This window comes from Culex quinquefasciatus, chromosome 3 (assembly GCF_015732765.1).
Source record: "Culex quinquefasciatus strain JHB chromosome 3, VPISU_Cqui_1.0_pri_paternal, whole genome shotgun sequence".
Lineage (NCBI taxonomy): Eukaryota > Metazoa > Arthropoda > Insecta > Diptera > Culicidae > Culex > Culex quinquefasciatus.
Window position 1 is genome coordinate 87854398 of NC_051863.1, and position 27148 is coordinate 87881545.

Sequence of the window (27148 nt, forward strand, 5' to 3'; positions counted from 1 at the left end):
AGGCAGTTTTAGTAGTAGCTCACCAAACTATCCATTTTATGAAGAGTAAAGCGTTTATTTACTATTTTTGAAATTTACTCGCGTTATCTTATAAACAGTGAAAAATACTGATAAGTCCAGCCCATAGCACTACAGCTCGGTTGGCACGCGTTCGATTAAAAAACATTTTAAATAATCAATAATTAATAATTATTATGTAATCAATAATTAATAATTATTATGTATCTTTCCGCAGCCGGCTGCCTAAGATTTTTAAAATTTCAACCGATAAACAATTGCTTATGGTCGCATCACCTACCACAGTGAATCCTGACCTCATACCCATCTTACTAACCCCTCAAAACTCATGTGATACTTTGTCGGAGACGCAGTCGATTTGGCGGTCCCATCACTCAAGTATCGGACTAACATTCCCATCCACTTCCCGTGTCTTACCACTGGTCGTGGCCGGCGTCGGTATTGATCAGCACGATAGGGACCTTTGAAAATTGCGAAGGGGTGATGATTGGTTCCTACTCTTCATCTGTGGTCCACGGAGCAATGTTTGGGGTCCTGGTCAATAACGAAGTAGCAGCTACGGGTAGACACCAATGCTATGCTATGCTAACTTTGAAGTACACAGGAATGAAATTGATCTGGCTTCATCTGCCAAAAAATCAGAAGGCGTCTTAGTTACCATTAAAACCGGTTATGACTCGGAAAAAATTGATTCAGAAATTTTCGGAACTTTTGTACACGTGTGGGTCAAAACACAGGTTGCCAAAGAAACACATATCTTTGCATCAAGATTTCTTCAAGAATGCTGAGAAAATCATCTAAAGTTTAGAACCCGAATCGAAAATACAATTGTATGGAGATTTTAATCTCGGTGCGGTTGGCTTCATGGTTGGCGACGAAAACGAGTCTATTTTGATTCCCAAATTTGGTGAAAGTAAAAGATTACAATTATTTTTGATAAAATGTATGCTCTCGGTCAAATCAAACCAAATTAATCTTTTAAAAATCGTAATAATCGCATTTTAGATCTTCTGTTCACTAACCGAAGACTTCTGTGTGACAGAGGCCAAAAACCCACTTTGGAAAAAAGAGGCTCATCATACAGCAATTGAATTTTCACTTTTCAGATTACGAAGAAATTTAATATAGCCATTTATTCCTTAATAATATAGACAGATAATAGATTACTGGAAGTTGACTGGAGAACATCATTAGAAAGAGAAACAAATATCGACCAAGCAGTCAATATTATCTACGGCATAATTTACGAAATGTTTAATGAATGCATTCCAACACGAAGAAGAAGACGCACATTACCTTCGTCAAAATAAACACTTATGGTACGTTCGTTTGAGGGCTAGTTCCACACTGAGTGCCGCACTCAGAGCTGTCAAAGTGTTTGTTTGAAGAAACTCGCGCTAGTTCCGCACGAGTTTCATCGCCATCTTGGAACTGAAACTCTAGTGCCGCACTCGATATTTTTTCAGTTTCATGCGAGTTCCATGCACACTGTTCAAGCGAACGTACCATTAATATTACACACTGCATGTACAATTTTTGCAAACACAAAAAAAGTTGCAACCGACGGGATTCAAACCCAGCACCAACAGTAGTACTGGGCCCATTCAGCCATCAGACCGATGAAAAGCTATAAGGATATACGCATATATCCAGAGATTTTTTAATAGGTCCTATAAACATATGAAAGACAATAGCTTATAGGACCTTTTCAAAAAAACTCTAGATATGAGCTTGACATTTCGGTCAAGTTTATTTTTTTTTTTTAATTTATATTTATTCAGATTTTCTTTTCCATGTACATTCATTCAGTTAAAATATTATTGGACACTCAATAACATTTTAATCACAATCGATGACTTTTCACCTCAATTTTAAATACTAGCAACTTTCATTTATTCATAACATATTGTAGCTTTCGCTGTTCAGTGATGTCAAATGTAGGAGGTCCTACATGTACAAAAGGGAAAATGATACCTTAAAACTAACTTATAAACTAAATAAAGAGCGGATCAATGTAGCTGAAGACTGCAATGATTTTTGTCGAAATGCATCAATTATCTTATTGGACATAACATCCAAAGTGTCAACTTCGGCTAATTGATGAAGTTCACTGGTGCTGAACCAGGGAGGAAGTTTCAGAATCATTTTCAGAATTTTGTTCTGAATCCTCTGAAGTTTTTTCTTCCTGCAGGTTCCATGGTTAAGCAACAGCTTGTCCAGATCGGCACAGCATAAAGCATATTTGTTTATAAATTAACAGTTTATTCTTGAGACAAAGTCTAGAATTCCTGTTTATAAGTGGATACAAACATTTAATATATTTGTTACATTTAACCTGTATACTTTCAATGTAATCCTTGTAATTAAAGTTTTTGTCAAAAGCAAGTCCAAGATATTTCACTTGATCCTCCCACTTTAAATTTACCTCATTCATCTTTATAATGTGATGACTTTTTGGTTTAAGAAAATCAGCCTTTGTTTTGTGAGGTAAAATAATAAGCTGAGTTTTTGCAGCATTTGGAGTAATTTTCCATTCTTTCAAAAAAAAATCAAACCATCCACATTAACGACCCCCGGGTCTTTTGTGGTCTCTATTGCAAGTTTCTGCTCGAACCTAGGAGTCCGAAGGCTTGAATGGGGAGAGCACCCAAACCTCTTTCTACTCCAAGGAACCTTCCACCCCAGTTTTTGAACTAACGACCTTTGGATTGCGAGTCCAACCGCCTCTAGCGATTCCACCGAAGGCTCCATTCTTTCAAATAAGAATTGAAAATATCCAAGCTTTTTTGGCTTCTACCTTTGGCGGAGATGCTTGTATCATCAGCAAAAAGTGATTTCTGACATCCTGGGGGCAAATCAGGCAAGTCAGAACAATTTCGCAATCAAACCTTTCTGCCAAACACTGGCAAGTGACAAATGCTTTTTCTATGTCTAGAAGAGCAGCGCCAGTAGAATAGCCCTCAGATTTGTTGCTTCGAATCAAATTTGAAACTCTCAACAACTGATGAGTAGTTGAATGTCCAAGGCGAAATCAAAACTGCTCATCAGCGAAAATTGAATTTTGATTAATGTGCGTCATCATTCTATTAAGAATTATTTTTTCGAATAATTTACTATGAAATTAAAATAATGGGCCGATAGCTTGAAGCTTCGGCAGGATTTTTGTCCGGTTTCAAAATCGGAATTACTTTGGCATTTTTCCAACTACTGGGAAAATATGCCAAATCAAAACATTTGTTGAAAATTTTGACCAAGCTACTCAAAGTTGCGTTTAGTGTGTGCAGTAGTGCGCGTTTGTTGTGCGTCGATACGACTCCGCGAAAGTATCCGCAAATCCACGGTTATTCGGTTTTATCGCGACCCGAAGTGATATTAATCAACGCGGGAGTGTGCCGGGAATCAGTGCAGTGTATTAGATTCCCCCTGCGGCCGGTGGATTAGCAGAAAAAGTGAAGATCATTCTGCTGCACAGCGGCGGCATCGTGGGGAGAAACAAAGGAAGCAAAACAAGTGATCGTTCGTGGCCTCTGCTAGTGTTTCGCTACGGGTGACGACACGCACACCATTAAGGGTCGATCGCGGTGTGTCGAAAGTGCAAAATTTTCAGGAAAAAAAAAGTCGCAAAAGTTTTTGAAATTGTTGAAAATTTAAAAAGTGGTTTCGGTAGCGCAATAGCACACAACTCCAAAGCAGCAAATTTATGTTTTGCTGCTACGTTCGCTTCCGGGTATGAAGACCGTTAGGCTTCGAGACAAAAGCCCCCGTTACGGTAGCGAGAGAAAACCGGAGCTAAGTTTCGGTAGCTCTTAGGCGAACTCGTCGCCCCGAGACTAGGTAGCGCGGCCCTGATAAGGCCGCCTACCGAAAAGGGAGGATCGCGAATGGCAAGAAGATTGGAGATCCGGAACAAATGGCAGAAGCCCATTAAAAAGCCGATCACCGATTGGCGACTCGGTTCTTGGAACTGCAGGTCACTAAACTTTCTGGGTTTCGAATTCGCTTTGGCGAAAGAGTTGCAACCCCGCAACTTCGATGTTGTGGCACTGCAGGAGGTGTGCTTGGAGGAGGAGCAGGTGCTCGACTGGCCAGGTCGGCAGACCGATTCCCGTTTTTTTCTGAGCGGCGGCAAGGACAAGAAGCTGGGTACCGGCTTTATTGTGCGGGGCAAGATGCAGGATCGCGTGTTCGGCTTCACGGCGATCAGCGAGCGGATGTGCAAGTTGCGGATAAGAGGCCGTTTCTTCAACTATATCATCAATGTGCACTGCCCCCACGAGGAAAAGTCCGATGATGAAAAGGAAGCATTTTACGCGACGCTGGAGGAGGTGTACGACGGCTGTCCGCGGCAGGATGTGAAAGTCATCATTGGGGATATGAACGCTCGGTTTGGGAGGGAGGAAATGTATCGGCCGACAATAGGCCCAGAAAGCCTGCACTCGGTCACGAATGACAACGGCCAACGCTGCATCGACTTTGCAGCCTCCCGGGGAATGGTGGTCAGGAGCACCTACTTCCCTCGCAAGGACATCCACAAAGCCACCTGGACATCACCTGACCAACGGACCTTAACGCAAATCGACCACGTCCTGATCGACGGCCGATTCTTCTCGGACGTAACGCACGTGCGCACCTTTCGCGGTGCGAACATTGACTCGGACCACTACCTAGTTGGAGTTGACATGCGCTCAAAGCTGTCGACGGTGTGCAACCAACGCCGAAGCCGGCGGGCCCCTCCGTTCAACACCGGATGTCTGCAGAGTGGAGATGTGGCCCACAGTTACGCGCAGCAGCTGGAAGCGAATCTGCCAGGTGAGGAGGAACTTGGCGCAGCCTCGCTCGAAGATGGTTGGAGTCGCATACGCTCAGCCATCGGCAGTGCTGCGGAAGCCACACTGGGTAGTGCGATCCGAGTCAGTCGAAACGATTGGTACGACGACGAGTGCCAACGGATTACCGCCGAGAAGAAGGCAGCTTACGACAAGAAGCTGCACAAGGCGACGAGAGGGAACGTGGAACGATATAGGCAGGCACGGAATCGGCAGGTCGCGGTCTTCAAGCTCAAAAAGCGCCAGCAGGAAGACCGGGATTGCGCAGAAATGGAGCAGCTATTCCGAGCTAACGAGTCGCGGAAGTTTTACGAGAAGGTGAACCGGTCCCGCAAAGGCTTCGTGCCGCGAGCCGATGTATGCAGGGACAACGAGGGAAACTTGATCGTGAACAAAAGCGAGGTGTTGGACAGGTGGAAGCAGTACTTCAACGAGCACCTCAACGGCGATGAAGCGAACGGAGACGGCTGATCTGGAGACGGTGAAGAGGGAGATCAGGAAGCTGAAGAACAACAGAGCTGCCGGCAAGGATCGGTTACCCGGTGAGCTCTTCAAATATGGAGGAGAGAAACTGGCGAGGGCGCTTCACTGTGTGATCTCCAAGATCTGGGAGGAGGAGAAGCTACCGGAGGAATGGATGGATGGTGTCGTGTGCCCCATCTACAAAAAGGGCGATAAGCTGGACTGCGGCAACTACCGCGGCATTACGCTTATCAACACGGCCTACAAAATCCTCTCCCAGATCCTTTGTCGTCAGCTGTCACCCCATGCAAGGAGGTTCGTGGGGCCCTACCAAGCGGGCTTCACTGGCGCGCGCGCCACCACGGACCAAATATTTTGTCTCCGACAGATCCTCGAGAAATGTCATGAGTACAACGTGCCCACACATCACATCATCATCGATTTCAAGGCGGCCTATGATACAGTCGACCGCGAGCAGCTATGGCAGATTATGCACGAGAACGGATTTCCGGATAAACTGACTCGACTGATCAAGGCTACCTTGGATGGTGTGATGTGTCACGTGCGTGTTTCGGGGGATTTAGCGGAACCCTTTGGATCACGCCGAGGGCTGCGGCAAGGTGATGGCTTATCCTGTGCGCTTTTTAACATCGTTCTTGAGGGCATCATTCGAAGGGCGGGCATCGAAACGAGTGGCACGATCATGAACAAGTCCTACCAGCTGCTTGCTTTTGCCGATGACATCGACATTGTGGCAAGAAACCTGGAGACGGTGAAAGATGTCTACACCCGACTGAAGGTACAAGCAAGACGAGACGAGAGGAAGGGGCTCGAGGAACGTCGGCCCCCCAAGTTTCACCCCTCTAGCTGTGGATGATGATGAGTTGGAGGAGGTGAGCGAGTTCGTGTACTTGGGATCGCTGGTAACCGCCGACAACGACACCAGCAAAGAGATCCGGACTCGTATTCTTGCTGGGAATCGTGCGTACTTCGGATTACGGAAGACCCTCACTTCGGATCGGGTGCAACGCCGCACGAAGCTGACGATGTACAAAACACTGATTAGACCGGTAGTCCTCTATGGCCACGAGACCTGGACGATGCGGCAGGAGGACGAACGTGCCCTTGGTTTTCGAACGGAAGGTGCTACGAACGATCTACGGTGGAGTGCAGGTGTCTGACGGAGTGTGGCGACGACGCATGAACCACGAACTGCACGCGCTTCTTGAAGAACCGACCATCACCACCCAGGCGAGGATCGGGAGGCTCAGATGGGCCGGCCATGTCGCCCGAATGGACGAGAGCCAGCCTGTCAGACTGCTTTTTGACCGCGCTGAACCAGCTGGCGGTACAGGCAGAAGAGCAGGGAAACCGCGCGCACGGTGGGGAGATCAAGTGAATGGGGACATCCGGAAGATCTGTAACCTGGGAAATTGGAGAGTAGCAGCACAAGACCGAGAAAGATGGAAGCGCCTTCTTGCTACAGCACGCGTACCTGGTGCGCTATGCTGATTGGTATGGTATGTACTCAAAGTTGCTTCTGGTATTTTTTTAATTAAAATGTAAAAAATGCCATCCTCACCAGGGGCTTTCATATTTTGATTTTTTTTTGATAATAGATTTTAATTCATTCAGATCCGTATTAAAAACTTCATCTGATGACAATTCTTGATCAACAATATTCTGAAATTCTATTGAAACTTGATCTTCAATAGGACTCAAAATATTTAAGTTGAAAAAAAACAAGTTTTTGAGCTTTCTCCCCATTAGTCAATAGAATATTATCACCATCTTTTAAAGAAGGGATTGGTTTTTGAGGTTTCTTAAGAACCTTTGAAAGTTTCCAAAAAGGTTTGGAATAAAGTTTAATTTGTTCGACATCTCTTGCGAACTTTTCATTTCGCAGGAGAGTGAATCTGTGGTCAATAACCTTTTGCAAATCTTTTTGAATTCGTTTCAGTGCAGGATCATGAGAACGTTGATACTGTCTTCGGCGAATTTTTCAGACGAATCAAAAGCCGAAGATCGTCAAATAATGGGAGAATCAAATTTGACTTGGACGTTAGGAATAGCAATATTCCTTGCATCCAAAATTGCATTAGTTAAAGATTCCAAGGCTGAATCAATATCAGCTTTGGTTTCTAAAACAAAATCATGATATAAATTATTCTCAATATGATGCTGATACCTGTCCCAATTAGCTTTGTGATAATTAAACCATAGAATAGAGATAGGTAGAATTGCCACTCATTTACCGACCGGGGGACAAAACTGTGCTGCCTAACTGATGCCAGCGGCGAAACGGGGAAATACTGTCAAGAATGTGGAGAACTGGTTGGCACATATATATTATTCATTAAAAATTTAAAATGATTAAAAAACATGGAAAACAAATCAAAACAATTATGAAAGTTCAAGATAAATGCATCCATTAACTAGGATATTTCTTTTAAAAGAAGATTAAATTATTTGTATTTCGTATCAGCATCCTTTTTTTTCAAAATTTCAAGAATATGCCAAATAAGTTGACATCCGTTTTCACTTCTCCAAAACATCTGTTTTGTCATATTGACATTTCGCTGTTGCTGTCAAACCAGGTGAAGAATCGGAGGAGGAAAAGGCTATTTTGCCGTTACGGAATGAAGAAAAGTGATTGTGGTGTTCCAGCTTGAAGATTCCAAGGAAGAAACCCGGCCACGCCGTGTGAGGCACAGTGCTTCCGGCGGCGCTCGTTGGATTTTGCAGTTTCGGAGTGAAGAAAAGTGGTCGTGGAGCGCTGGTGGAGGTTCTGAGGAAGAAACCACTTTGTTCCACTCACTCGCTTCTCGTCGACCAACCTGACCAGCAAGGCCACCGCACTCCAATTTTAACCGCAATTTGTGCCCAATCCTGATGTTCAACCGCCTCCACTGGTCTCGTCTTTTCATCCAGCTTCCAAGCACCATTTCACATTTTTGATCGCCAACTGAATGCCAACAAGCATTTTTTTTCAATCTGTCACTGTCAAACAAAACGCACCCTCCAGAATGCACAGGGCAGTTCCATCAAAAAGCCCAGTGCGCATTTCGACTGAAGTTCCCCGTTTCGAGCAGTGGTGGCGCTGTCGGCAGTGTCGCTTGACGTTTACAAGGGGGAATTGGCAAGTGGCAATTCTACCTATCTCTATTCTATGATTCTAAAGCGTTGCCAACCGAAAAAAATTCAGATTGAATTTGAGGTACCTGGCCAATTTCAGGAAGAATGGCAGAGGATTCGAAATTTTTGGATGTACCTGAAAAAGCTGCGGCATAGGAAATACCGTTGCCTATTTCATTGGTAGAAGTATTTTGTCTCTCATTAGAAGGAGATAGCACGAACGTTTGATTTAAAGATGCAGGTAAAACCTGACTTTGAGAAATTTCGGTTTGGATTTCGGCTAATGCTTAGCACGAGAATCCAAAACATTTTTTCTGATGGGGAAATCCCAGAAATTTGATTTGTGATTTCCACCACAATTTGCACACTTAAATTGGGTGGCTTCTTTCACGGGACAATTGTCCTTGTCGTGAGAAGAATCCCTGAAACCATGCATTTTGGAACCACGGCGCAATGATCAGTACCGTGACCGAATGCCTGGCAATGCCGGCACTGGGTCAGATTCTGGCCATTACCGCCATGTTTCTCAAAATGCTCCCACTTTACCCGTACATGGAACAAAAACTGTACTTTGTCCAAAAGTTTCAAATTGTTGATTTCATGAATCACATAAAATTGTGAAGTCAAACCAAAGCGAGAAATATTCTCGTTAGATTTTTTCTTCATTGGTATTACTGATTCCTTTGTGGACCATCATTCAGTGAGGTACTCCTGGATTTTAGCTCCTGAAAAGTGCTTAAAAAGTGCAAAAATGCCTCAGGGCAAGAAAAAGAGGCGGTCCTCACCAGCAGGATCGGCAGATTTGAAGAAGCTAAAGAATGCTGAAGCGCTACCTGCAAAGCCAGGCAGTTTGAGCAAGGACGCTCAAAATCCGTCTGGAAACCAGTTCGCTACCCTCCCTGTGGACGTGAGCGAGAAGGAAGAATTTGAACGACGGGAAAAGTTGCCACCCATTTTTGTGAAAACATCGTCATCGGATTCGGTGCGAAAGTGGCTGACCGGGTTTATCAGATCTGGTGCTTTACGAGCTTCCATTCGCTTGTGTGCTGATGGACTCAAAATTCTGCTACCTACCAGAAAGGATTACAACTACGTTCGGGATTTCCTGAACAACACAAAGATTGAATACTACAGCCATGACGATCCAGGTAAACGCCCCATGAAACAGGTCCTCCGAGGCCTGTACGACATGGATGTGAGTGTGCTGAAAAAGAGCTCAAAACTCTTAAGTTGAACGTGATCGAAGTCTTCAAGATGACGAGACACAACAAGGACATCAAGTATCGTGATCAACTGTACCTGGTTCATCTCGAGAAAGGATCGACAACGCCGTCTGAGCTGAAAGCAGTTCGGGCAATTTTCAACATCATCGTGACTTGGGAACGTTATCGTCCAGTGCACCGTGACGTGACACAGTGTTCGAACTGCTTGCAGTTTGGGCATGGTGGAAGGAACTGTTTCATCAAGAGTCGTTGTGCAACCTGCGGAGGTGAGCACAAAACACAAGCTTGCGAAACAATCAACGAGAACATCGAAGCGAAATGCTTCAATTGCGGCGGCGACCATTCTACCAAGAATCGGAGCTGCCCAAAACGAGCTGAGTTTGTAAAAATTCGGCAACAAGCGACGACGAGGCACCAACCAAATCGTCGCAAAACACCACCAGCATACACGGACGTGGATTTTCCTGCTTTGGCGTCGCCAGGAGCAGGATCTGTTCGAGTGGTTCCAAATCTGCAGCCATTGCCGTTAAATCAGCGGCAAAAAGTTGCAGAGCATACAACACCTCCAGGCTTCAGTCAGCAACCGAGGGAAAACCAACCAACATCAACGGGTGATGGCAGTAGTGACCTGTTTTCACCACAAGAACTTCTGAACATTTTCATCGAGATGACAACAACACTGCGTGGTTGCAAAACTCGCCAGGAACAAGTAAGAACTCTTGGAGCATTCATCTTAAAATACAGTTCGTAGTTTACTCGTTCTAGTGATTTTGAATATTTCAATGAATTTATTTTTTTAGTTTTAAGTTAGGATTAGTTGTTAAAGTGATTTTATTTTTTTTTTCTTTTTTACCCAAATGTATTCGATTCAGTGCAATAATGTAAAACAATTTGAAATAAATAAAATAAATGTGATCAGTTAATAATAAAACGAAAAATACAACAAAGATGAAGAGCATTATGCCATACCACTTAGCATGTAAAAGAAATGTAATTATTATAAGAATGTTCAATAAAGACATATTTAATTTCCAAAAATTTCATTGGTATTACTTGGGAAGGGGCAAATCCAAGCAACACCTTAAGTTCGTTTTTGATCTCATCCACCGACAAGTCGTTGGAGAGACCTTTCAGGGCCGCCTTGAATGGACGAGCATTCTTGGAAATTGTGTTTGTGGTTTTTCAAACGCAATTCTTCAGTTGCGTTCGAAAGCTGGCCAAATCGGAGACGGAAGTCACTACAATTGGCGGAGCCTTTACTCGTTTCTCGACGGCAGTAGTCTCAGTATGAGGAGAAGGATCCTTGTCAAAAGTTTCGGATAAAACACCGAAACTGTTTTCCAATGGAATTGGAGGGTTGACCTCACATTCAGAATCAGAATCAGACCTCAGATGAGGCTGTTTTCTTTTTCTGTTTCCGTTAGCCGATTTAGCGTTTAAACGCTTCACCGACGTAACGACCAAATCTTCAGAAGATTTGCGTTTACCTTTGTTTTGACGCCTTTTGCAAGCAAAGTTCTTGTTAGTAAAAGCTTTGTTAGTAAAATCTAATCTAATCTAATCTAATCAAACCCTAGCGCAGCCAATCTTTCGAAGGGATCCTGGATAGTAAAAGCTTTGTTAGTAAAATACAACAAAATTTCAGATGGGGTTAGTCTTGATAAGACTGTTTAGAATTTTGGAAAATAACTCAAGTAGTCTTTAAAACGACTGTGAATTTTGTTTGAAATAACTCTGAGCTTAGGTAGTAAAAAATACCGCAGCTCTAGTGTCCATTCACCTCGAAGGTTTGCAAGACACTGGATTTCGGTCAAGTAGGTTTCCCATACTGATGGGCTACATATTTAGACTCGTCACATAAAGTTGCATAAAATAATGCAATATTTATTTTACACCCAGGCCTTTTTCACGCAGCTGGATTACTACATTTTTAGCTGTGTAGGTATATCCGTGAACCACGCTACGCCCGTGGCCGGTCCCCTAGACCTAACTAATTTTATAGGGTCAAAACTGAGTGTAGTGACTAGGATGTAACAAAAATGACTTTTTGGCAGGCATTCAAGGGTTTGTTCCGGTGGGCGTATTGAGCTCAAATCCAAATTATGAGCATGATTGGACGTAACAGGAGCTGGCGCTTTGCATTTGAATTTTTAATAAGATTTAACCCGTAAATAGAGATTTTTCAAAAATGTCACTTTTGAGGCATTTTGGCCACTGAAGCGTTTATTTTCAACATCATTGGCGTGTAGGCCAGATCCTTGCGCATCTTTTAGTATATATAATAATGGAATTTGGAGCACTCTGGAGCTCGGTTTCATGCAGCCATGCATCACAATCATGCGACCGCCGGTTGGGTGCGCCAATGATGTTGAAAATAAACGCTTCAGTGGCCAAAATGCCTCAAAAAGTGACATTTTTGAAAAAATCTTTTTTACGGGTTAAATCCCATTTAAAATTCAAATGCAAAGCGCCAGCTCCTGTTACGTCCATTCAAGCTCATATTTTGGATTTGGGCTTAGAATGCCCACCGGAACAAACCCTTGAATGCCCACCAAAAAGTAATTTTTGTTACACTCTAGTAGTCACTCTCCCTAATCGTGTCATCTCTTCCATTACATTCCGTCTAGGCTGTGTAGATTGTGTTGGTTAAAGATCGCCAGCACAGTGACCAATATGCGCCCATTCCTAGGGTAAGGTTAAGTGACCTGAATAACTTCAAAAACTTCGAAATTTCAATGGAAATTTATGTGCAATCAGCTGAAATGAAATAGCTTGTTAATGCTACTGTGTAACAAATATTATTGTGTAACAATGTTACAATGTAACATTCATTACACCGTAACATTCGTTACACCGTAACATTGTTACACCGCATCATTCGTTACGCCGTAACATTGTTACACCGTAACAGTGTTACACCGTAACATTGTTACACCACAACATTCGTTACGCCGTAACATTCGTTACACCGTAGTATGATTACACCGTAACATTGTTGTACCACAACATTCGTTACACCGTTACATTTGTTACACCGTTACATTGTTACACTGCAACATTCATTACACCGTAACATTGTTACACCGTAATATGGTTACACCGTATCATTGTTACGCCGCAACATTCGTTACACCGTAACATTCATTACACCGTAGTATGATTACACCGTAACATTGTTACACCACAACATTCATTACACCGTAACATTGTTAAACCGCAACATTTGTTCCACATTCGATGCATCGTAGCATTTCTTACACCGTGACATTCGTTACACCGTAATAATGTTACGGTGTAAGACTGTTACGGTGTAAGACTGTTACGGTGTAACACTGTTACTTTGTAACACTGTTACGGTGTAACACTATTACGATGTAATGAATGTTGTGGTGTAACCAAGGTTCAGACTTAGTCATTTGAAACATGTTTCGCGATGCTGCTTGGGAAGGCAGGCTGGGAGGAGGTCCCCCCAAGCTCCACGTTTTCCACCGGACTTACTTCAAATACCAATGCTTTGGGTGCATCGGGAACCACTTTCGTAATTTTTGAATTAGTCAACATGCTGGTTCATCCCACAAGTCGCTAGGGAAATACACCGTCCGCCGCGCCAGTGCCCTGCCATAGCGCGGTAAGGGCTACAATACTGTGGGGTGCGCCCTGTTGCCCCACAGGCTACCGTTAACGACTAGGCTGTTTTGAACCCTCCTAGCCATGAATCCCTCGACACGGATGGGCTAGCCTCGCCTTTTTATTTATTTTTTGAGCCTATGATGCTTGCCGACGCCGATGAGCACGGATCCAGTAGCTCCTATGAGCCACGAGTCCAACGGATCCCGCCTCACCTAACTCCCTTCTCGCGAACTTCATCCGCCGTCTTCACATCGCTTACCTTCGCCGTTTCCTCGCCTCCTTCGACCTCAAGCCAAACGGAACCGGAACGCCTGAGCCGTAGCATTGTGGAAGCCCTTATCCCCCGTCACAGTCGAGCCGTCGCCCGGATGCGCCAGCCTGTCCGCTTCCTGCCAAAGCCGTTCCGGTCCTGTGAACGGGGATGGAGATGGGGTCTTCAAGAACCCTGTTCAGGCAAGTACCTCCGTCGTTCAGCATTGTCCGCCGCTGAGGTCTTTCCACCTTCCAGCGCCATCACCTCAACGTCCATCGTCCGCAATATCGCGCCGCCGGCCATCGCTTACACGTGGCCTGCCTTCGTGTACCCTGCGTCAGCCGCCGCCAACCGTTTGGTGTACCCCTCGTCATCTGCCGCCAATGCCGCCTTCGTGAACTCTACGCCATCAGCTGCCGCTGTCACGCTGCATGCTGCTTCAAGCCAACCGGAACCGGAACGCCTGAGCCGAAGCATTGTGGAAGCCCCTTATCCCCCCGTCACAGTCGAGCCGTCGCCCGGATGCGCCAGCCTGTTCTGTGAACGGGGAAGGAGATGGGGTCTTCCAAGAACCCTGTTCAGGCAAGTACCTCCGTCGTTCAGCATTGTCCGCCGCTGAGGTCTTTCCACCTTCCAGCGCCATCACCTCAACGTCCATTGCCCGCAATATCGCGCCGCCGGCCATCGCTTACACGTGGCCTGCCTTCGTGTACCCTGCGTCAGCCGCCGCCTACCGTTTGGTTTACCCCTCGTCATCTGCCGCCGAAGCCGCCTTCGTGAACTCTACGCCATCAGCTGCCGCTGCCACGCTGCATGCTGCTTCAAGCCATCCGGAGCCAGGAGGTCAGACATCCCTGCCCCGCGTCATCACTAAGCAGCCGAGCGTTGCTGAGTCTGATTTCACCATCTACTACCAGAACGTCGGCGGTTTAAACTCCATCGTCGATGAGTACTACACGGCCTGCTGTGGCGCTCCATATGACATTATCGCCATCACCGAGACATGGCTGAACAACAACACCCTCGCTTCTCAAGTTTTTGGACCTGACTTCGAAGTCTTCTGGTGTCACCGCGGACCGCGTTGCTATTGCGGTACGTAAAGACTGGAATGCTCGGATTATCGAAAATAATGCGTGGAACAACATCGAACAGGCTTTGGTAGTCATCAAGTTGAGAGACCGCCATCTGTACCTCTGCAATATTTACATCCCCCCCGATCGGACCCGGGATCTTACGCTGTTCGAACATCACCAACTCTCGGTGTTACACATCCTTTCACTTGCTGCTCCTTCGGACGAGGTGGTTATTTTAGGCGATTTTAATCTTCCGGATTTGAAGTGGCGCCATATCAGAGACGGTTTTTTGGTACCCGATTGCGACTATTCTTCATTCTCGACAACTGCTACAAGTTTACTCGACACGTACAGCACTGCCCAGATGCGACAGCTGAACGGTATTAGGAATGAAAGTGGGAATGTACTTGATCTCTGTTTTATTGCTGGACATGACACGGCTCCACCATTCACGGTTGCTCCGGCCCCACTCGTAAAGGATGCCGCCCATCATCACCCTCTGGTCCTCACGCTCACCGCTAAACGGGACACAGTTTTCACTCCCACCTCACTCTCGGTCCGCTATGACTATCGTAATGCTGACATCAGCAGTGCAGTTGAACAGCTTTCCAGCATCGACTGGGACAGCATCCTAGACGGTTCAGACGTGGATGCAGCAGTTCAGACCTTTTCCAATGTTCTCGCATACATCATTGATCGCCATGTTCCCAAGAAGAACATCTCCCATAACACTCGCATTCCATGGATGACTCCCGACCTCCGCCGGTTGAAGACAGCGAAAAAATCGGCACTTAAACTGTTTTCCCGAAATAATTCCCTGTGTGTGTGTGTGTGTGTGTGTGTGTGTGTGTGTGTGTGTGTGTGTGTGTGTGCAACCACCCAAACGGGACCACGCGGTCGCTTCTTACAAATTGAGTTGTTTCCATGTATTTTAGATTTTTAAATCCTATACATGCAAATAACTCGCATAGGCATTTGGCAGGTGTTAGCTCTGCCGAGCTTCGGTGACCCATTTCTACGCAGGCTAGCCGTGCGCGAGGTACTTCAGCTTGAATCGACAAGCCCCGCCCTAAAGAACGTTTGCATCAATCGGATTCAAACGTTATTTAGCACTTCCGAGTCCTTGTCAAATGGACAAAGACCCAGCACGTATATAGTTTGTAGCAGTCATGCTTTTGAACGGGTTCTCCGTTCGTTCAAGTTCACACAGCAGCACGAAAAATAACAGCTCTGAGAACGAACGCTCGTCTCTAAGAAACGTTCGTTCAGTAGGTCTTTTTGAAACGAACGGAGAACCCAGTTCAGAACTTCAACATTTTCCTTTGATAAGACCTCAGTAGACTAGCTAAACTTCATTGACTGTTAATCATCCATTTATATATCAGTACTGCTAGCTTAGTGGTAACAATTAGGTTTAGTCATCATAGGTAGTGAGTTCGAATCTCTTTTTTCCTGAACTAGAAAAGCATTGATTTTTTTTAAATCACGGTGGCAATAAGTTTTCGTCTCCATTTTAGTTGGGGTGCTTTTGCTTTTTAACCGTTTCATTTAGTCTCCCTAGCCTCCCAGCTGGAGTGTTCCTTGATTTGTATAAAATGTAATTTCAGTCGTCAAAAGTTGGTATCCAACCATACAAAAAAAAAATAATAATTTCAAAAAATTGAGATTCGAACTCACTTCCTTTGAATACTGTGTTGCCACCGAGCTAACTAAGCTCTGTAAAAATCATTCTACTGAATGTTTATTTGAGTTTAACAGTTGCCATAGAGAGCCTCTGGCTACAGGCGGTTCACAGAACGCGTTCCAAACTTTGAAGAGAACGGCACGAAAAAGTGACGTTCTGTTTTTGGAACGAAAAGCAATGGCTCCTGCGCGGTGGGTTCAGTTCGTTTTGAAGAAAGAGAACGAACGCAGAACGGGTTCCGTTCAAATTGCATGACTGGTTTGTAGTAGTAGTATTCCTAATTCTACCAATCCAAATGACGGGGGATCGAACCCCGGTTCGAGCGACTTTGATGTTTCGTTCATGTTTAGAGTTTCAAAAATTCATATTTCCTGATCTTTCTCGTTGGGAGCAGATGGGAATCGAACCCAGGATCATTCGCTTACAAAGCGAACACCGTAACCAGTCAGTCACGGCTGCTCCATATTTCCAATTGGAAGTTTCTCACCCGAAAAGCAGCATCATCCGTCAAACCGGCAGCGATTACATTCACTATTTCGTCACGAATCCGGCCACTTCTCGAGCAGCCTGCATTTTGAGCAGCTCAGAAATCGAGCCGCCAATCTCAGCAAACGTTGCCTACTCTCGCCCCCTTCACTCACTACTCAAGTCCTTCAACATTTTCCTCAGCAATTTTCACAACTTTACAACAATAAAAACTTGTAAAATCCGCCCATTTTTCTCTTGAAGGCCACTTCCTGTATCGGCAGAAATTTCTGACCAACATTTGACAAATGGCTTCAAAAAACTCCGTTCGGTGACCGAGATTTCTCATCAAAGTGTCACTTCTTCACAACACTTAAATCACATGAAAACCTGCAAAAATCCGTCAGAATTCTTGTACCACTCAAAACCACTACACTACCGAAAGAACTTCTCACGGAACTGTCCCGCCGGAAAGTCTAAAAATCGCGAACCGTAAAACGTCACGACGAAAAATTCAAAACGAGGAGAAACCAAAAAAAACGGAGCGCAAATTCTCAGTTGTCCCGAAATAATTTCCTACCACTAAAAGATTATTATCGCTCCCACAAATCATTGAGCCGACACTGTTACTCAAACCATCTTCGCCAAACCGAACGTAAGCTGAAAACGAATCCCAAGGGCTTCTGGAGGTACACAAGCGAACAGCGAAAAGAAAGTGGTCTCCCTTCCTCGATGTCGCTCGAAGGTGAGGTTGCTTCGTCACAGGAAGATATTTGCCGCTTGTTTGCCCGTAAATTCTCCCGCACGTTTGTTAACGAGGCTATAACTCCCGAGCAGGTGTCTTCAGCAGCCAGTAATGTCCCGCTGAACGGACAGTCAATTAGCTCTATCAACGTGAACGCATCCAGTATTGCCAGAGCCATCTCCAAGCTAAAGTCGTCGTGCTCTTCAGGTCCTGATGGCATCCCATCTATCATACTCAAAAAGTGCATCGCTGCACAGAAAAAAATCAATTCTCGAAACCGTGAAGTCAGTTCACGATTATGAGAATCACGAAGGAATATATTCACGTTTATGGTGCAAATGCACCATACTCATGAATAAATTCCTTCGTGGATCTCACATTCGTGAACTTAATTCACGATTACGGGAATTGATTTTTTTCTGTGTGGCTTAGTCCGCCCCCTTCAACATCTTTTCAACCTGTCCCTGTCCAGTGGAACATTCCCGGCGCTTTGGAAAATCGCCTATATGTTTCCGGTTCACAAAAAAGGCGACAAGCGGAACGTCGACAACTACCGTGGCATTTCCGCACTTTGTTCTACGTCAAAACTGTTTGAGCTAGTTGTCTTGGACCCGATATCTTCCCACTGTAGAAGTTTGATCGTCGACACTCAACATGGATTCCTGCCTGGACGTTCAACGACCACGAACCTGCTGGATTTCACGTCCTACATCCTCGACGGTATGTCGAAAGGTGTTCAAACCGACGCCATCTACACAGATTTATCAGCAGCCTTTGATAAGCTGGACCACGATATTGCCGTCGCCAAAATCGAAAGGATGGGATTCAGCGGAAGTCTGTTGAGGTGGCTTCGCTCGTATCTCATTGGCCGATCACTTTGTGTTAAAATTGGTGATCTACTCTCGTTCTGGTTCCCTGCTAGCTCTGGCATCGCTCAAGGAAGCCACTTAGGTCCGTTAGTATTCCTATTGTACTTGCTCTTCCGTCTGGAGCCCATATTACCTGAACGGTGTAAAGAGAATCGAGGACGTCCAACGCAGGTTCATCCGGTTTGCCCTGCGTCGCCTACCCTGGAACGATCCCTTCCGTCTCCCCAGTTACGTGAGTCGGTGTTTGTTGATTCATCTGGACACCCTCGAAGTTCGCAGGAATGTCGCGAGAGCCCTTGTGGTTGCTGATTCATTAGCTTCAAGATTAGATTGTCCCGCTATCCTGCAACGTATCAACCTTCACGCCCCCATGCGACCCCTACGCGACACTAACTTGATTCAGCTTCCCTTCCATCGTACTAACTACTGTATTTATGGTGCCTTCTGCGGTATCCTCCGAGTTTTTAATCGTGTCTCGTCTATCTTTGACTTTGGTTTGTCCCGTGACGCCCTCAAGGTTAGGTTTTTGTCTTTTTTTAGAAATGTGTAGTTTTTATTTTAATGTATAGTAATTAAGTAGTTTTAGTTAAGTTAATCATTGGGGCGCATATCCGCCTGTTGATTCGCACACAATAAACTGGTGAATTGTGGTGTGAACCTGAACCAGAAAAATGAACCTAGCCTAGCCGATGGCTTAGGCTCGTGGGAACACTGCTTGTTACACCCAACCCCGGTGGTTGGTCACTTTTTCGTTTGACACTTTTTTAGTTTGTATCCCGTTGGTTGGTCAAAGTTAAACTAAAAAGTGACGAACATTTCTTTACACGCCTCTCACGCACACTATCAACACAAACTTTTGGTAGTGTGTGTGAACTCCGTGTAAAAGGATTGCCAAACGAACGAGGTTTGAGTGTATTTAAATTTTTATATTTTTTATTATTCTTTGAAACCCTCTTCTCGACCACGGCCAGAGCCGAGGAAAAAACACCTTGGAAAATATTTGCATCGGCCCAATTGAATGAACTATAAAATTAATGTAACTTATTTTAATTAAACATCAGGTTAACTGCACCGTATCTCTATGTACTTGGAGTGGTAGAAGTTGTTATGCGTTATCTGGAACAAAACTCTGTATTCGAACCTCCTACACAGGATCATATAAACTGCCCTAAATATTGGTGGCGAAATATTATGTACATCAACACTCTTTTTCCAGTGGAACAAATGGTAAGCTATTTAAATATTTGTTTTTTTACATAACAACAAATGATTATTTAATTTCAGTGTATGCTTTGGAGTTGGTACTTGGCCGATGATACTCAGTTTTATATCATTGGTGCGATAATACTGATAATAGCCGTTCGGCATTTCAACTTTGCTGCTGGAGTTCTTACCATATTCATGGTTTCATCTTGGGCAACAACCGCATACATTGCCTTTTCCAACAACCATATGCCTAACGCAGATGATCCTTTTGCCCTGTTTGATAAGATTTACGACAAACCCTGGACGAGACTTGGACCTTACCTCGTAGGAATGTGTTTAGGGTGGATACTGTTCAAAACTAACTGTAAAATAAAGATGTCAAAGGTAAGCATGTTCTATAGGGTGAAATAAAAAATAGTTTTTGCCATGTTAGAAAACTTGCAACTGAGAAAAACGTGATTGCCGTTTTGTGAACAGAAAAAATGTGACTAGTTGGGAAAAGTTATCCTACGGATGGTTATCCCAGAAATAATGTATAGCGCTGATTTGGGTTTGGGATCGAAGCAAGCCGCGCGCGCGTCGTGAAGTTTTGGATTTTGCTTTACGTTTTGTTTTTCGCTCCGTGTTTTCATAATTTCACTAATTTGTAAGCTGGAAAAATGCTGTCAGTCTCAAAAGCTGTATGTTTTCAGAAAGTCTGTTAGCTATTTTATCTAGATTTTAAGATATTCTAGTAAGTTTCATGGTTAGCCCAGCGAGTTTTAGACTATTTCGACTAGTTCTTTAAGAATAATTTTCAAAATTTTCCATTGATTGCTGAGAATCCTGATATTTCCACAAATCTTTCTAGCTAGTTTAGCTAACTTTGCCACTATTTTTGGTAGGTGTTGACCTAAGGCACCGCGAGGCACTAAAAAGCGGCATTAAATCAGCATTATATTGACATTTAATACCAGCAAATTATGTTTCAAAACATTTAATCAGCACTTTTTCCTTGAGAAATATTTCAAGTGGCGCACAGTGATGCTGATTTAATACCTCGCCGAAAGCTCGAACAAAAATAAACTGCTTTATCGACGTCAAAGCTGGGGGAAAAAAGAACAGCTGCTCCACACACTTGGTGGTGGGCCTCCTTTGTTATTTTTTCTCCTGTTGCGTTTCATGTGTGAGTGTGACGCTTTGATGTTATTCTTGCATTTTTCTCGTCGATCTCCAGGATGCGCGCCAGCCAACTGATGTATTTTGAAATGAGTGTGTGCTTTTGAAACTTTTAATCGATGTGGTTCCGGAGTGGACAAGTGGCCACCTGGTCATGAAAGTGGTCAAAAATACTTCCTACCGAATTTTCAGGGCATTTGATATGTAACATGATGAGGTTCGAACCAATCCGCCAAATGACCGCACCCGGGTTCACGGAATCCGACGGAACCGGTTTCGGAGTGGATAAGTCCTGGTCCTGGTCATGAAAATGATCAACATTTAAGATCAATCGATTTAAAAAAGTTATCAAAATTGATTTGAATTTTTTAAATCAAACTTGATTTACTGGCAGCACTGCCATGATGAACAAAAAAGCGCTCCCGGGCTATGCACTCTCCCCTTAAGCGATCTGCTTTGGAAGCAGACGATCATGGATCGAATCCCGCCCGGTCACTTCGTCACCGATTTTTCGGTGGCAACTAGACCCCATTGCTCCCTCTTAGGAACTCCAGAAACCCGATAATTAATTACCAAATACACACGCACGCCGCTCCCCCCGCTAGAACCAGTTAGTGGTGGTTGAGTGCAAACAGGACGGGAAGATGACCAACCAACCACACCACAACGCGTGAAGGAAGGAAGGAAAACTCTTCCAAGAAAACCCCCCTGGAGATTATCATCATCCATCATGAACAACCCAAGTAACCGCGGGACACTAAAAAGTAACATTATATCAACTCTATTTCAACATATAAAGTAAGCTATTTACAGTCACATAACTCTATATCTTCTTGTAAAGTGAGAATAAAGCCAAAAGTGGCGACGTTTAGAGTTGATATACGTAACTTTTGTAAATGTTGATATAGAGTTATGCTGCAGAAAAACAACAAAATACTACATTACCGACACTTGTGCGGTGAGTTTCAAAAAAGCTTTTTTAGCACCAAGCATTTCCTTCTCTTTTCTTTGAAGAGCTTTTTCCAACCGATTTGACTTTTTTTGATACATTACTCCACCTTAGAGATTCCGAGCTTGGATGAAATGAAAGTTCCAGTTGAAGTCATGCACGCCATCCATCTTCTCTATCTGAGAATATGTCATCAGAGCAGATATTTGTCGATGGAGTCTTTCTTACGTGTGTCCTCCAAATTTATGAAGAAAAAACAGTTGCGATGTTTTGCCAACATTTTTTAATATCACGATAAATGCAGACCTAATTATAAACATACACAGAAAAAATATGTCTGTAAATTTACATTATTTATCATGTACCAAAAGGAATCATGATGTATATTTACATTAGGTTCATTGGAAATTTACATTAGTTTTGAAAATTTACATTAGTTTTGGAATTTACATTACCGTAAACTGGGGTCAAGCGGGACACATGGGGCGAATTGGGACAGCAGTTTTAACCATGTTGGAGCACAATATTTTGTTTTTTTTTCTGGTTTGTTTCGGATAGAACAGACTCAGACCAACAAAATGTGTACATCCATTTCCAAATTTAAAAGCTTTAAGTGCTCTAAAAACGGCTGTCCCTATTCAGGCTGTAATCCCGATTCGCCCCAGATTACGGTACTTTTGGAATTTACATTAGTTCAAATCAACTAATTCTGATTGGCCAATAGGAATGAGAAGCTCGACTTGGATTGCAGTAGGAAAAGGGTGTGGCCTATGTTCTATTTTAAAATGAGTGAAGCGAGCAGCAAAAGGAAATTATGATTTTAAAAAGTTGTTCTACAGGTAGGGGACGCTTTCTCGTCGACGGCCAAGTGGAATAACGCTGAACTGGAATCGAACAGACGACGGGTAGGATGTTTGGTGTTACTGCTGCTACCCGCTGCCGACTGAGCCATCTTCGCATTTTATAAACGAGCGGATAAAACATCAACTTGCTCAGGTCGATTCACAGGCAGTGGGCCAGCGAAATATGAGAGCGATAGAAAGAGAACCAAATATAACTATTTTTAGTTTGGGTAGTTTTGAAGTCAACGTTTGGCAGAAATACATTGGATTTATGATTTACATTAAATAGGAATTTACAGGAAGCCGAACACGGGTAGAAATTCATCAGATTTGAGTTTCCATGCTCAACGTTTCCATTAGATTTATGATTTACACTAGATTTAGATTTACATTGGAGTAATTTCCATGACTTTTTACTCTTTACATAATATTTCAACATTACATTGAGTGAGTTTACATAAGAAACAGTAATTACATGCTGTGTAAATTTACATATTTTTTTCTGTGTACACAGAACGTAAAATATCACTTGGCCAGAAATTCCTTGTCTGCTGCTGAAGTTCTTGACTGGACAGAGATTCTATAATTTCTCATGATGAACACGACCTGCTGATAAATAGAAATCAGTCAACACTTCTGGAAGCAGGATAATTAATTAATATTTACTCACCAAAAAAAAATGGAGGCAGAAATATGTTTCACTCTAAACGTAAACAAACGTTTTGGAACAAACCCGCAAAACTTTAACTGCTTCCACTAATGTTGATTTAATGGCTTGAAACATTTATAGAACTGTCAAAGTTTTGAAGCATTTTATAAGTTGATTTAGTGTTATGAAACATTTTGGGCTTACTCTATTAAGACATACCATCACGAGGTGGTCACTCCAAATATATTGCATATATTTCATAAGTTGATCCGTATGTGCATCCATATTCACGTGTATACACGATTCCTCTATGAATTTTATTTCAGTGTTTTTACAGCTGTCATCGCAAACGCACGCACTGCTGATTGTATACAAACAAAACAAAATCCCTTGATTTTGCTGTTCTCCGGCCACATTTTTTGGATTGCAAGGCACGCCCGAGGAGTTATCGGGACAGGATACCAAGATTAGTAGAAACCGATCGAGCTGCTGAACATGGACCCGCAGGAGACGGAAGACGACCGTGCGGTGGTGGTGTTGGACTACCAACGGAAGGGCAAGCGCCCCGTGATCAAGACTACGACACGACGGACGACACGACAGACGTACTTTTTGCTCGTTGCCTGGTTGTTCCGGAGAAGCTCAAGCCGGACGATGAGAGTGAACAAGGACTCGTACGTCGTACCTCATCCTGGAAACACTTTCGGCCGAGTACGACGCGCGCGTCAAGGCGATGGAGGTGGACGAACGGCCCACCGAGCACTAATCGGACTTTGGCGGGTTGGACAAGCAAATCCAGAAACTAATTGAGGCCGTTGTGCTGCCGATGACGCACAAGGACATATCCAAGATCCTGGGAATTCATCCGCCGAAGGGAGAGCTGCACGTGGCACGCTTTCGGCTGGTACCTGTGTGGCGCAAACAAAGTCGACCTTCCTGAACCTGGCCGGCCCGCAACTGGTGCAGATGTTCATCGGATACAGTGCCAAGCTCGTCCGGGACGCGTTTGCACTAGCCAAGGAAAAGTCTTCCTGCACGCATCTACGCTGCAGACGCATCTAGCTGTTGCATATGCATGTTTGGCCTAATTTGGTCACCATCTATCATCTATCAATGAGAGACGAACATTGAAGTTTCTTGGATTTTCTTTTTATTTGTGGTTTCAGCTTAATTTTATTTTGTATTGTTAAATATGATAAAAAAAAAACCATAATTATGAGACCACGCGTTGCGTTGCATACGGTTTTTATTTGCCGAATTTGTCATTTGTCTGACCATGTGCCGAAGCACCTTAAAGATGCGCGCGGGATCCTTCTACTGGAGGATTTTGTAAATATCCACATTATTGGCCCTCACCTTCGCTTAAACTCCATCCTCCGCTCCGTCCTAACATTTAGACTTGGACGTTTGAGTCCCGTTACTCACGTAACCTTCTTGATCGGCCCTCTTTTCAATCGCAACTCGCGACGTCGTCCGCTGATTCGTACGAATTGCCCCAGCGAACCATCCCGAATGTCGAGTAGCCTCAACGCGTGGTCAATTTCTTACCGTCAAACTAAACCACCCCTTTCCCCCTCCGGACACTCCATCAGCTTGTCCAGCTCGTTCATGTGGTTGTGCTTGTCGATTGATCCCCCCGAAGGTGGCCAACATTCCCTTCGCATCAATCTTCAGCTTCACGCGACAATCTCGCAGCTTGCACTGAACACAGCCACAGCGAACTCCCGTCCGACAAGACCAACCGAAGATCGAACGGATATTCCTCAAAAACCACCTCAACCGCCTCGTCCGTTTCATCCAGCACGTCAAAGTTACGATCCTCGTGGTCACTTCCAATCCACGGTAGCGACCGTGCCGCGACCTTCCGCTTTTCCCACGCTTCTCCCCGTTATCCGCCGTCGAACTGTCCGACTCAAAACCTTCACCCCCTTCCCCATTCTCGCTGCCAATGCTGTACGAATCCGTCAAGTCCTCCAGCTTCACCGGCACGGCCGTCGGCGAAAATTCCTCCCGTAGTCCAGCCAACACCGCCCACACAATCCCTGCAAATCTTCGTCACCGTGTCCCAGCTGTTGATCTCAACCCCTAAACAATCCCGCACCGTTTGCAGCTCATCCGCCACGCTCCCGCCGCCGCCCGGAATCATATCGACCAACGCCGCCCCGCCATCCGCCTTCAAGCAGAACCGGCACATTTCCTCGTCTTCATTGTCCTCCAGCCCGTTCTCGACGTAACTGTTGCAGTGCAGGTCTCGCGTCCGGAAGGCGTGCTGCGCGTCGACGCGTTCGGCACAGCCGGCGCAAATCCGCACCTTCGGATCGACTTCCGGTGAAATCTGCAAAGCCGGAACGATTAGAAATGAAGCAAAAGATCGGAGGATTACTCACCCCAAGTCCGAGGCAGTCGGTGGTCTTGTCGGCAATTTCTGGGTCGGAGCGCAGATCCGCACTGGGCTTCTTGCACAGATTGCTGGTGGATTGCGGGGAAGGTTGTTGCGAGGATCGGTTCCGCAAATGAAAAAATACCTCATGCTCGAAAAATATTGGAGTGGTGACAGTTTGTAAACGAAGGAAACAAACAAGTGACAGTTCTTAACTGTCATTATCCACACTGAACAAAATGTTGTGCCGAATATCGTGCAGGTGAATAATATTTACCTATATTTACGATATTTACGGAATATTTACGGAAGTAAATCCAATGCGCTACGGATCAACCTTGTGCCCAACCCCGTGCATACCATGTTTCACTTTAATGCTTCAAAACATTTTTGTGCAGGATGCTTTGAAGCTTTACTGCCGTTTTACGGCGATATGATGTATACGCCATTTTGGACATTTTCAATTTTATTGTACAGTCTGATAAAGAATCTTAAAAGCTACCTCATGACGAAAGAATTTTTCAAAAAACTGCTCTGGGGCCCATTTTATTAAGCAAACAAACTATGATGTATACGCCAATTTTACTCATCATGATGTATGTATACATCAACGTTGCCAGATTATTTTGTGGGAGATCTGTATTTTCTTGAAAATAGATCTGTATTTTATCTGTATCTTGTCGAATTCGAAGCCATAGAAAACATTTTAAAAATTATAACAACAGATTTAGGCTTTTTAATCATATTAAAGCATAAATTAATTACTAAATTGTTGAAACTTTGAAATATAACCATTTTAGAAAAATCTGTATATACAGATTTTTTGGATTTTTAGGATCGAAAAATCTGTAAAATACAGATTTATCTGTATATCTGGCATGGCTGGTATACATTGAGAATTGATAGAAGTCAAATTAAATACTGTTTGAATGTTGATTTGAAGTTTTGGGACCAAATCAAGACAGGGCAATATTTTATTACATAATTTCGATTTAATTCTTAAGGAGACGTCCATTAGGCATCATCCATAAAGTACGTCACGTTCTGAGGGAAGAGGGGGGTTTTGAGCAAGCGTGACGTTGCGTGTTAAAAGCATAGGGAAATCGTGACAAAGGGGGTGGAGTAAATTTTGGCTGATTTTAATGTGACGTACTTAATGGATGACACCTTATCCACATCCACGTAGACACTTTTTTGAAAATTCTAGGCCCACCCACCTCCCTTGCGGACAATTGTTCATGCAAAAAATGTGTTTATGGAGCGTAGACAATCGCTAAGGGAAAGTTCTTTTATTACGTAACGCAAAAAATCGGATTTTTAGACCCCCCCCCGCGACACCAAATTTCCATACAAATTTTAAAAATTTTGTATGGAGCGTAACACGGCCTCCAACCCCCCCCCCCCTCCCACCAACTGCGTTACGTAATAAAAGAACGCTCCCTAATACCCTCCCCCCCTTAAAGTATCCACGTAGACAATGCATTATGGGATCCGCTCAGCTATCAAAATAGCTGGCACAAAAAATAAAGCCAGCTTTGATCGAGCAATGTATACATACATCATCCCAGTCACGACGTTCTC

General features: G+C 44.1%; 1 protein-coding gene across 7 annotated transcripts in view; it reads left to right on the top strand.

The window, feature by feature from the left end:
* The window catches only part of LOC119770455 (nose resistant to fluoxetine protein 6), a 241576-nt gene that overhangs the window by 199703 nt on the left and 14725 nt on the right, over positions 1-27148 (top strand). For all 7 annotated transcript variants that reach the window (XM_038265403.1, XM_038265406.1, XM_038265405.1 and 4 more), the window contains 2 exons: positions 19445-19610; positions 19668-19973. In XM_038265403.1, the coding sequence (XP_038121331.1) occupies positions 19445-19610; positions 19668-19973 (472 nt within the window). The remainder of the gene's footprint in view (positions 1-19444; positions 19611-19667; positions 19974-27148) is intronic.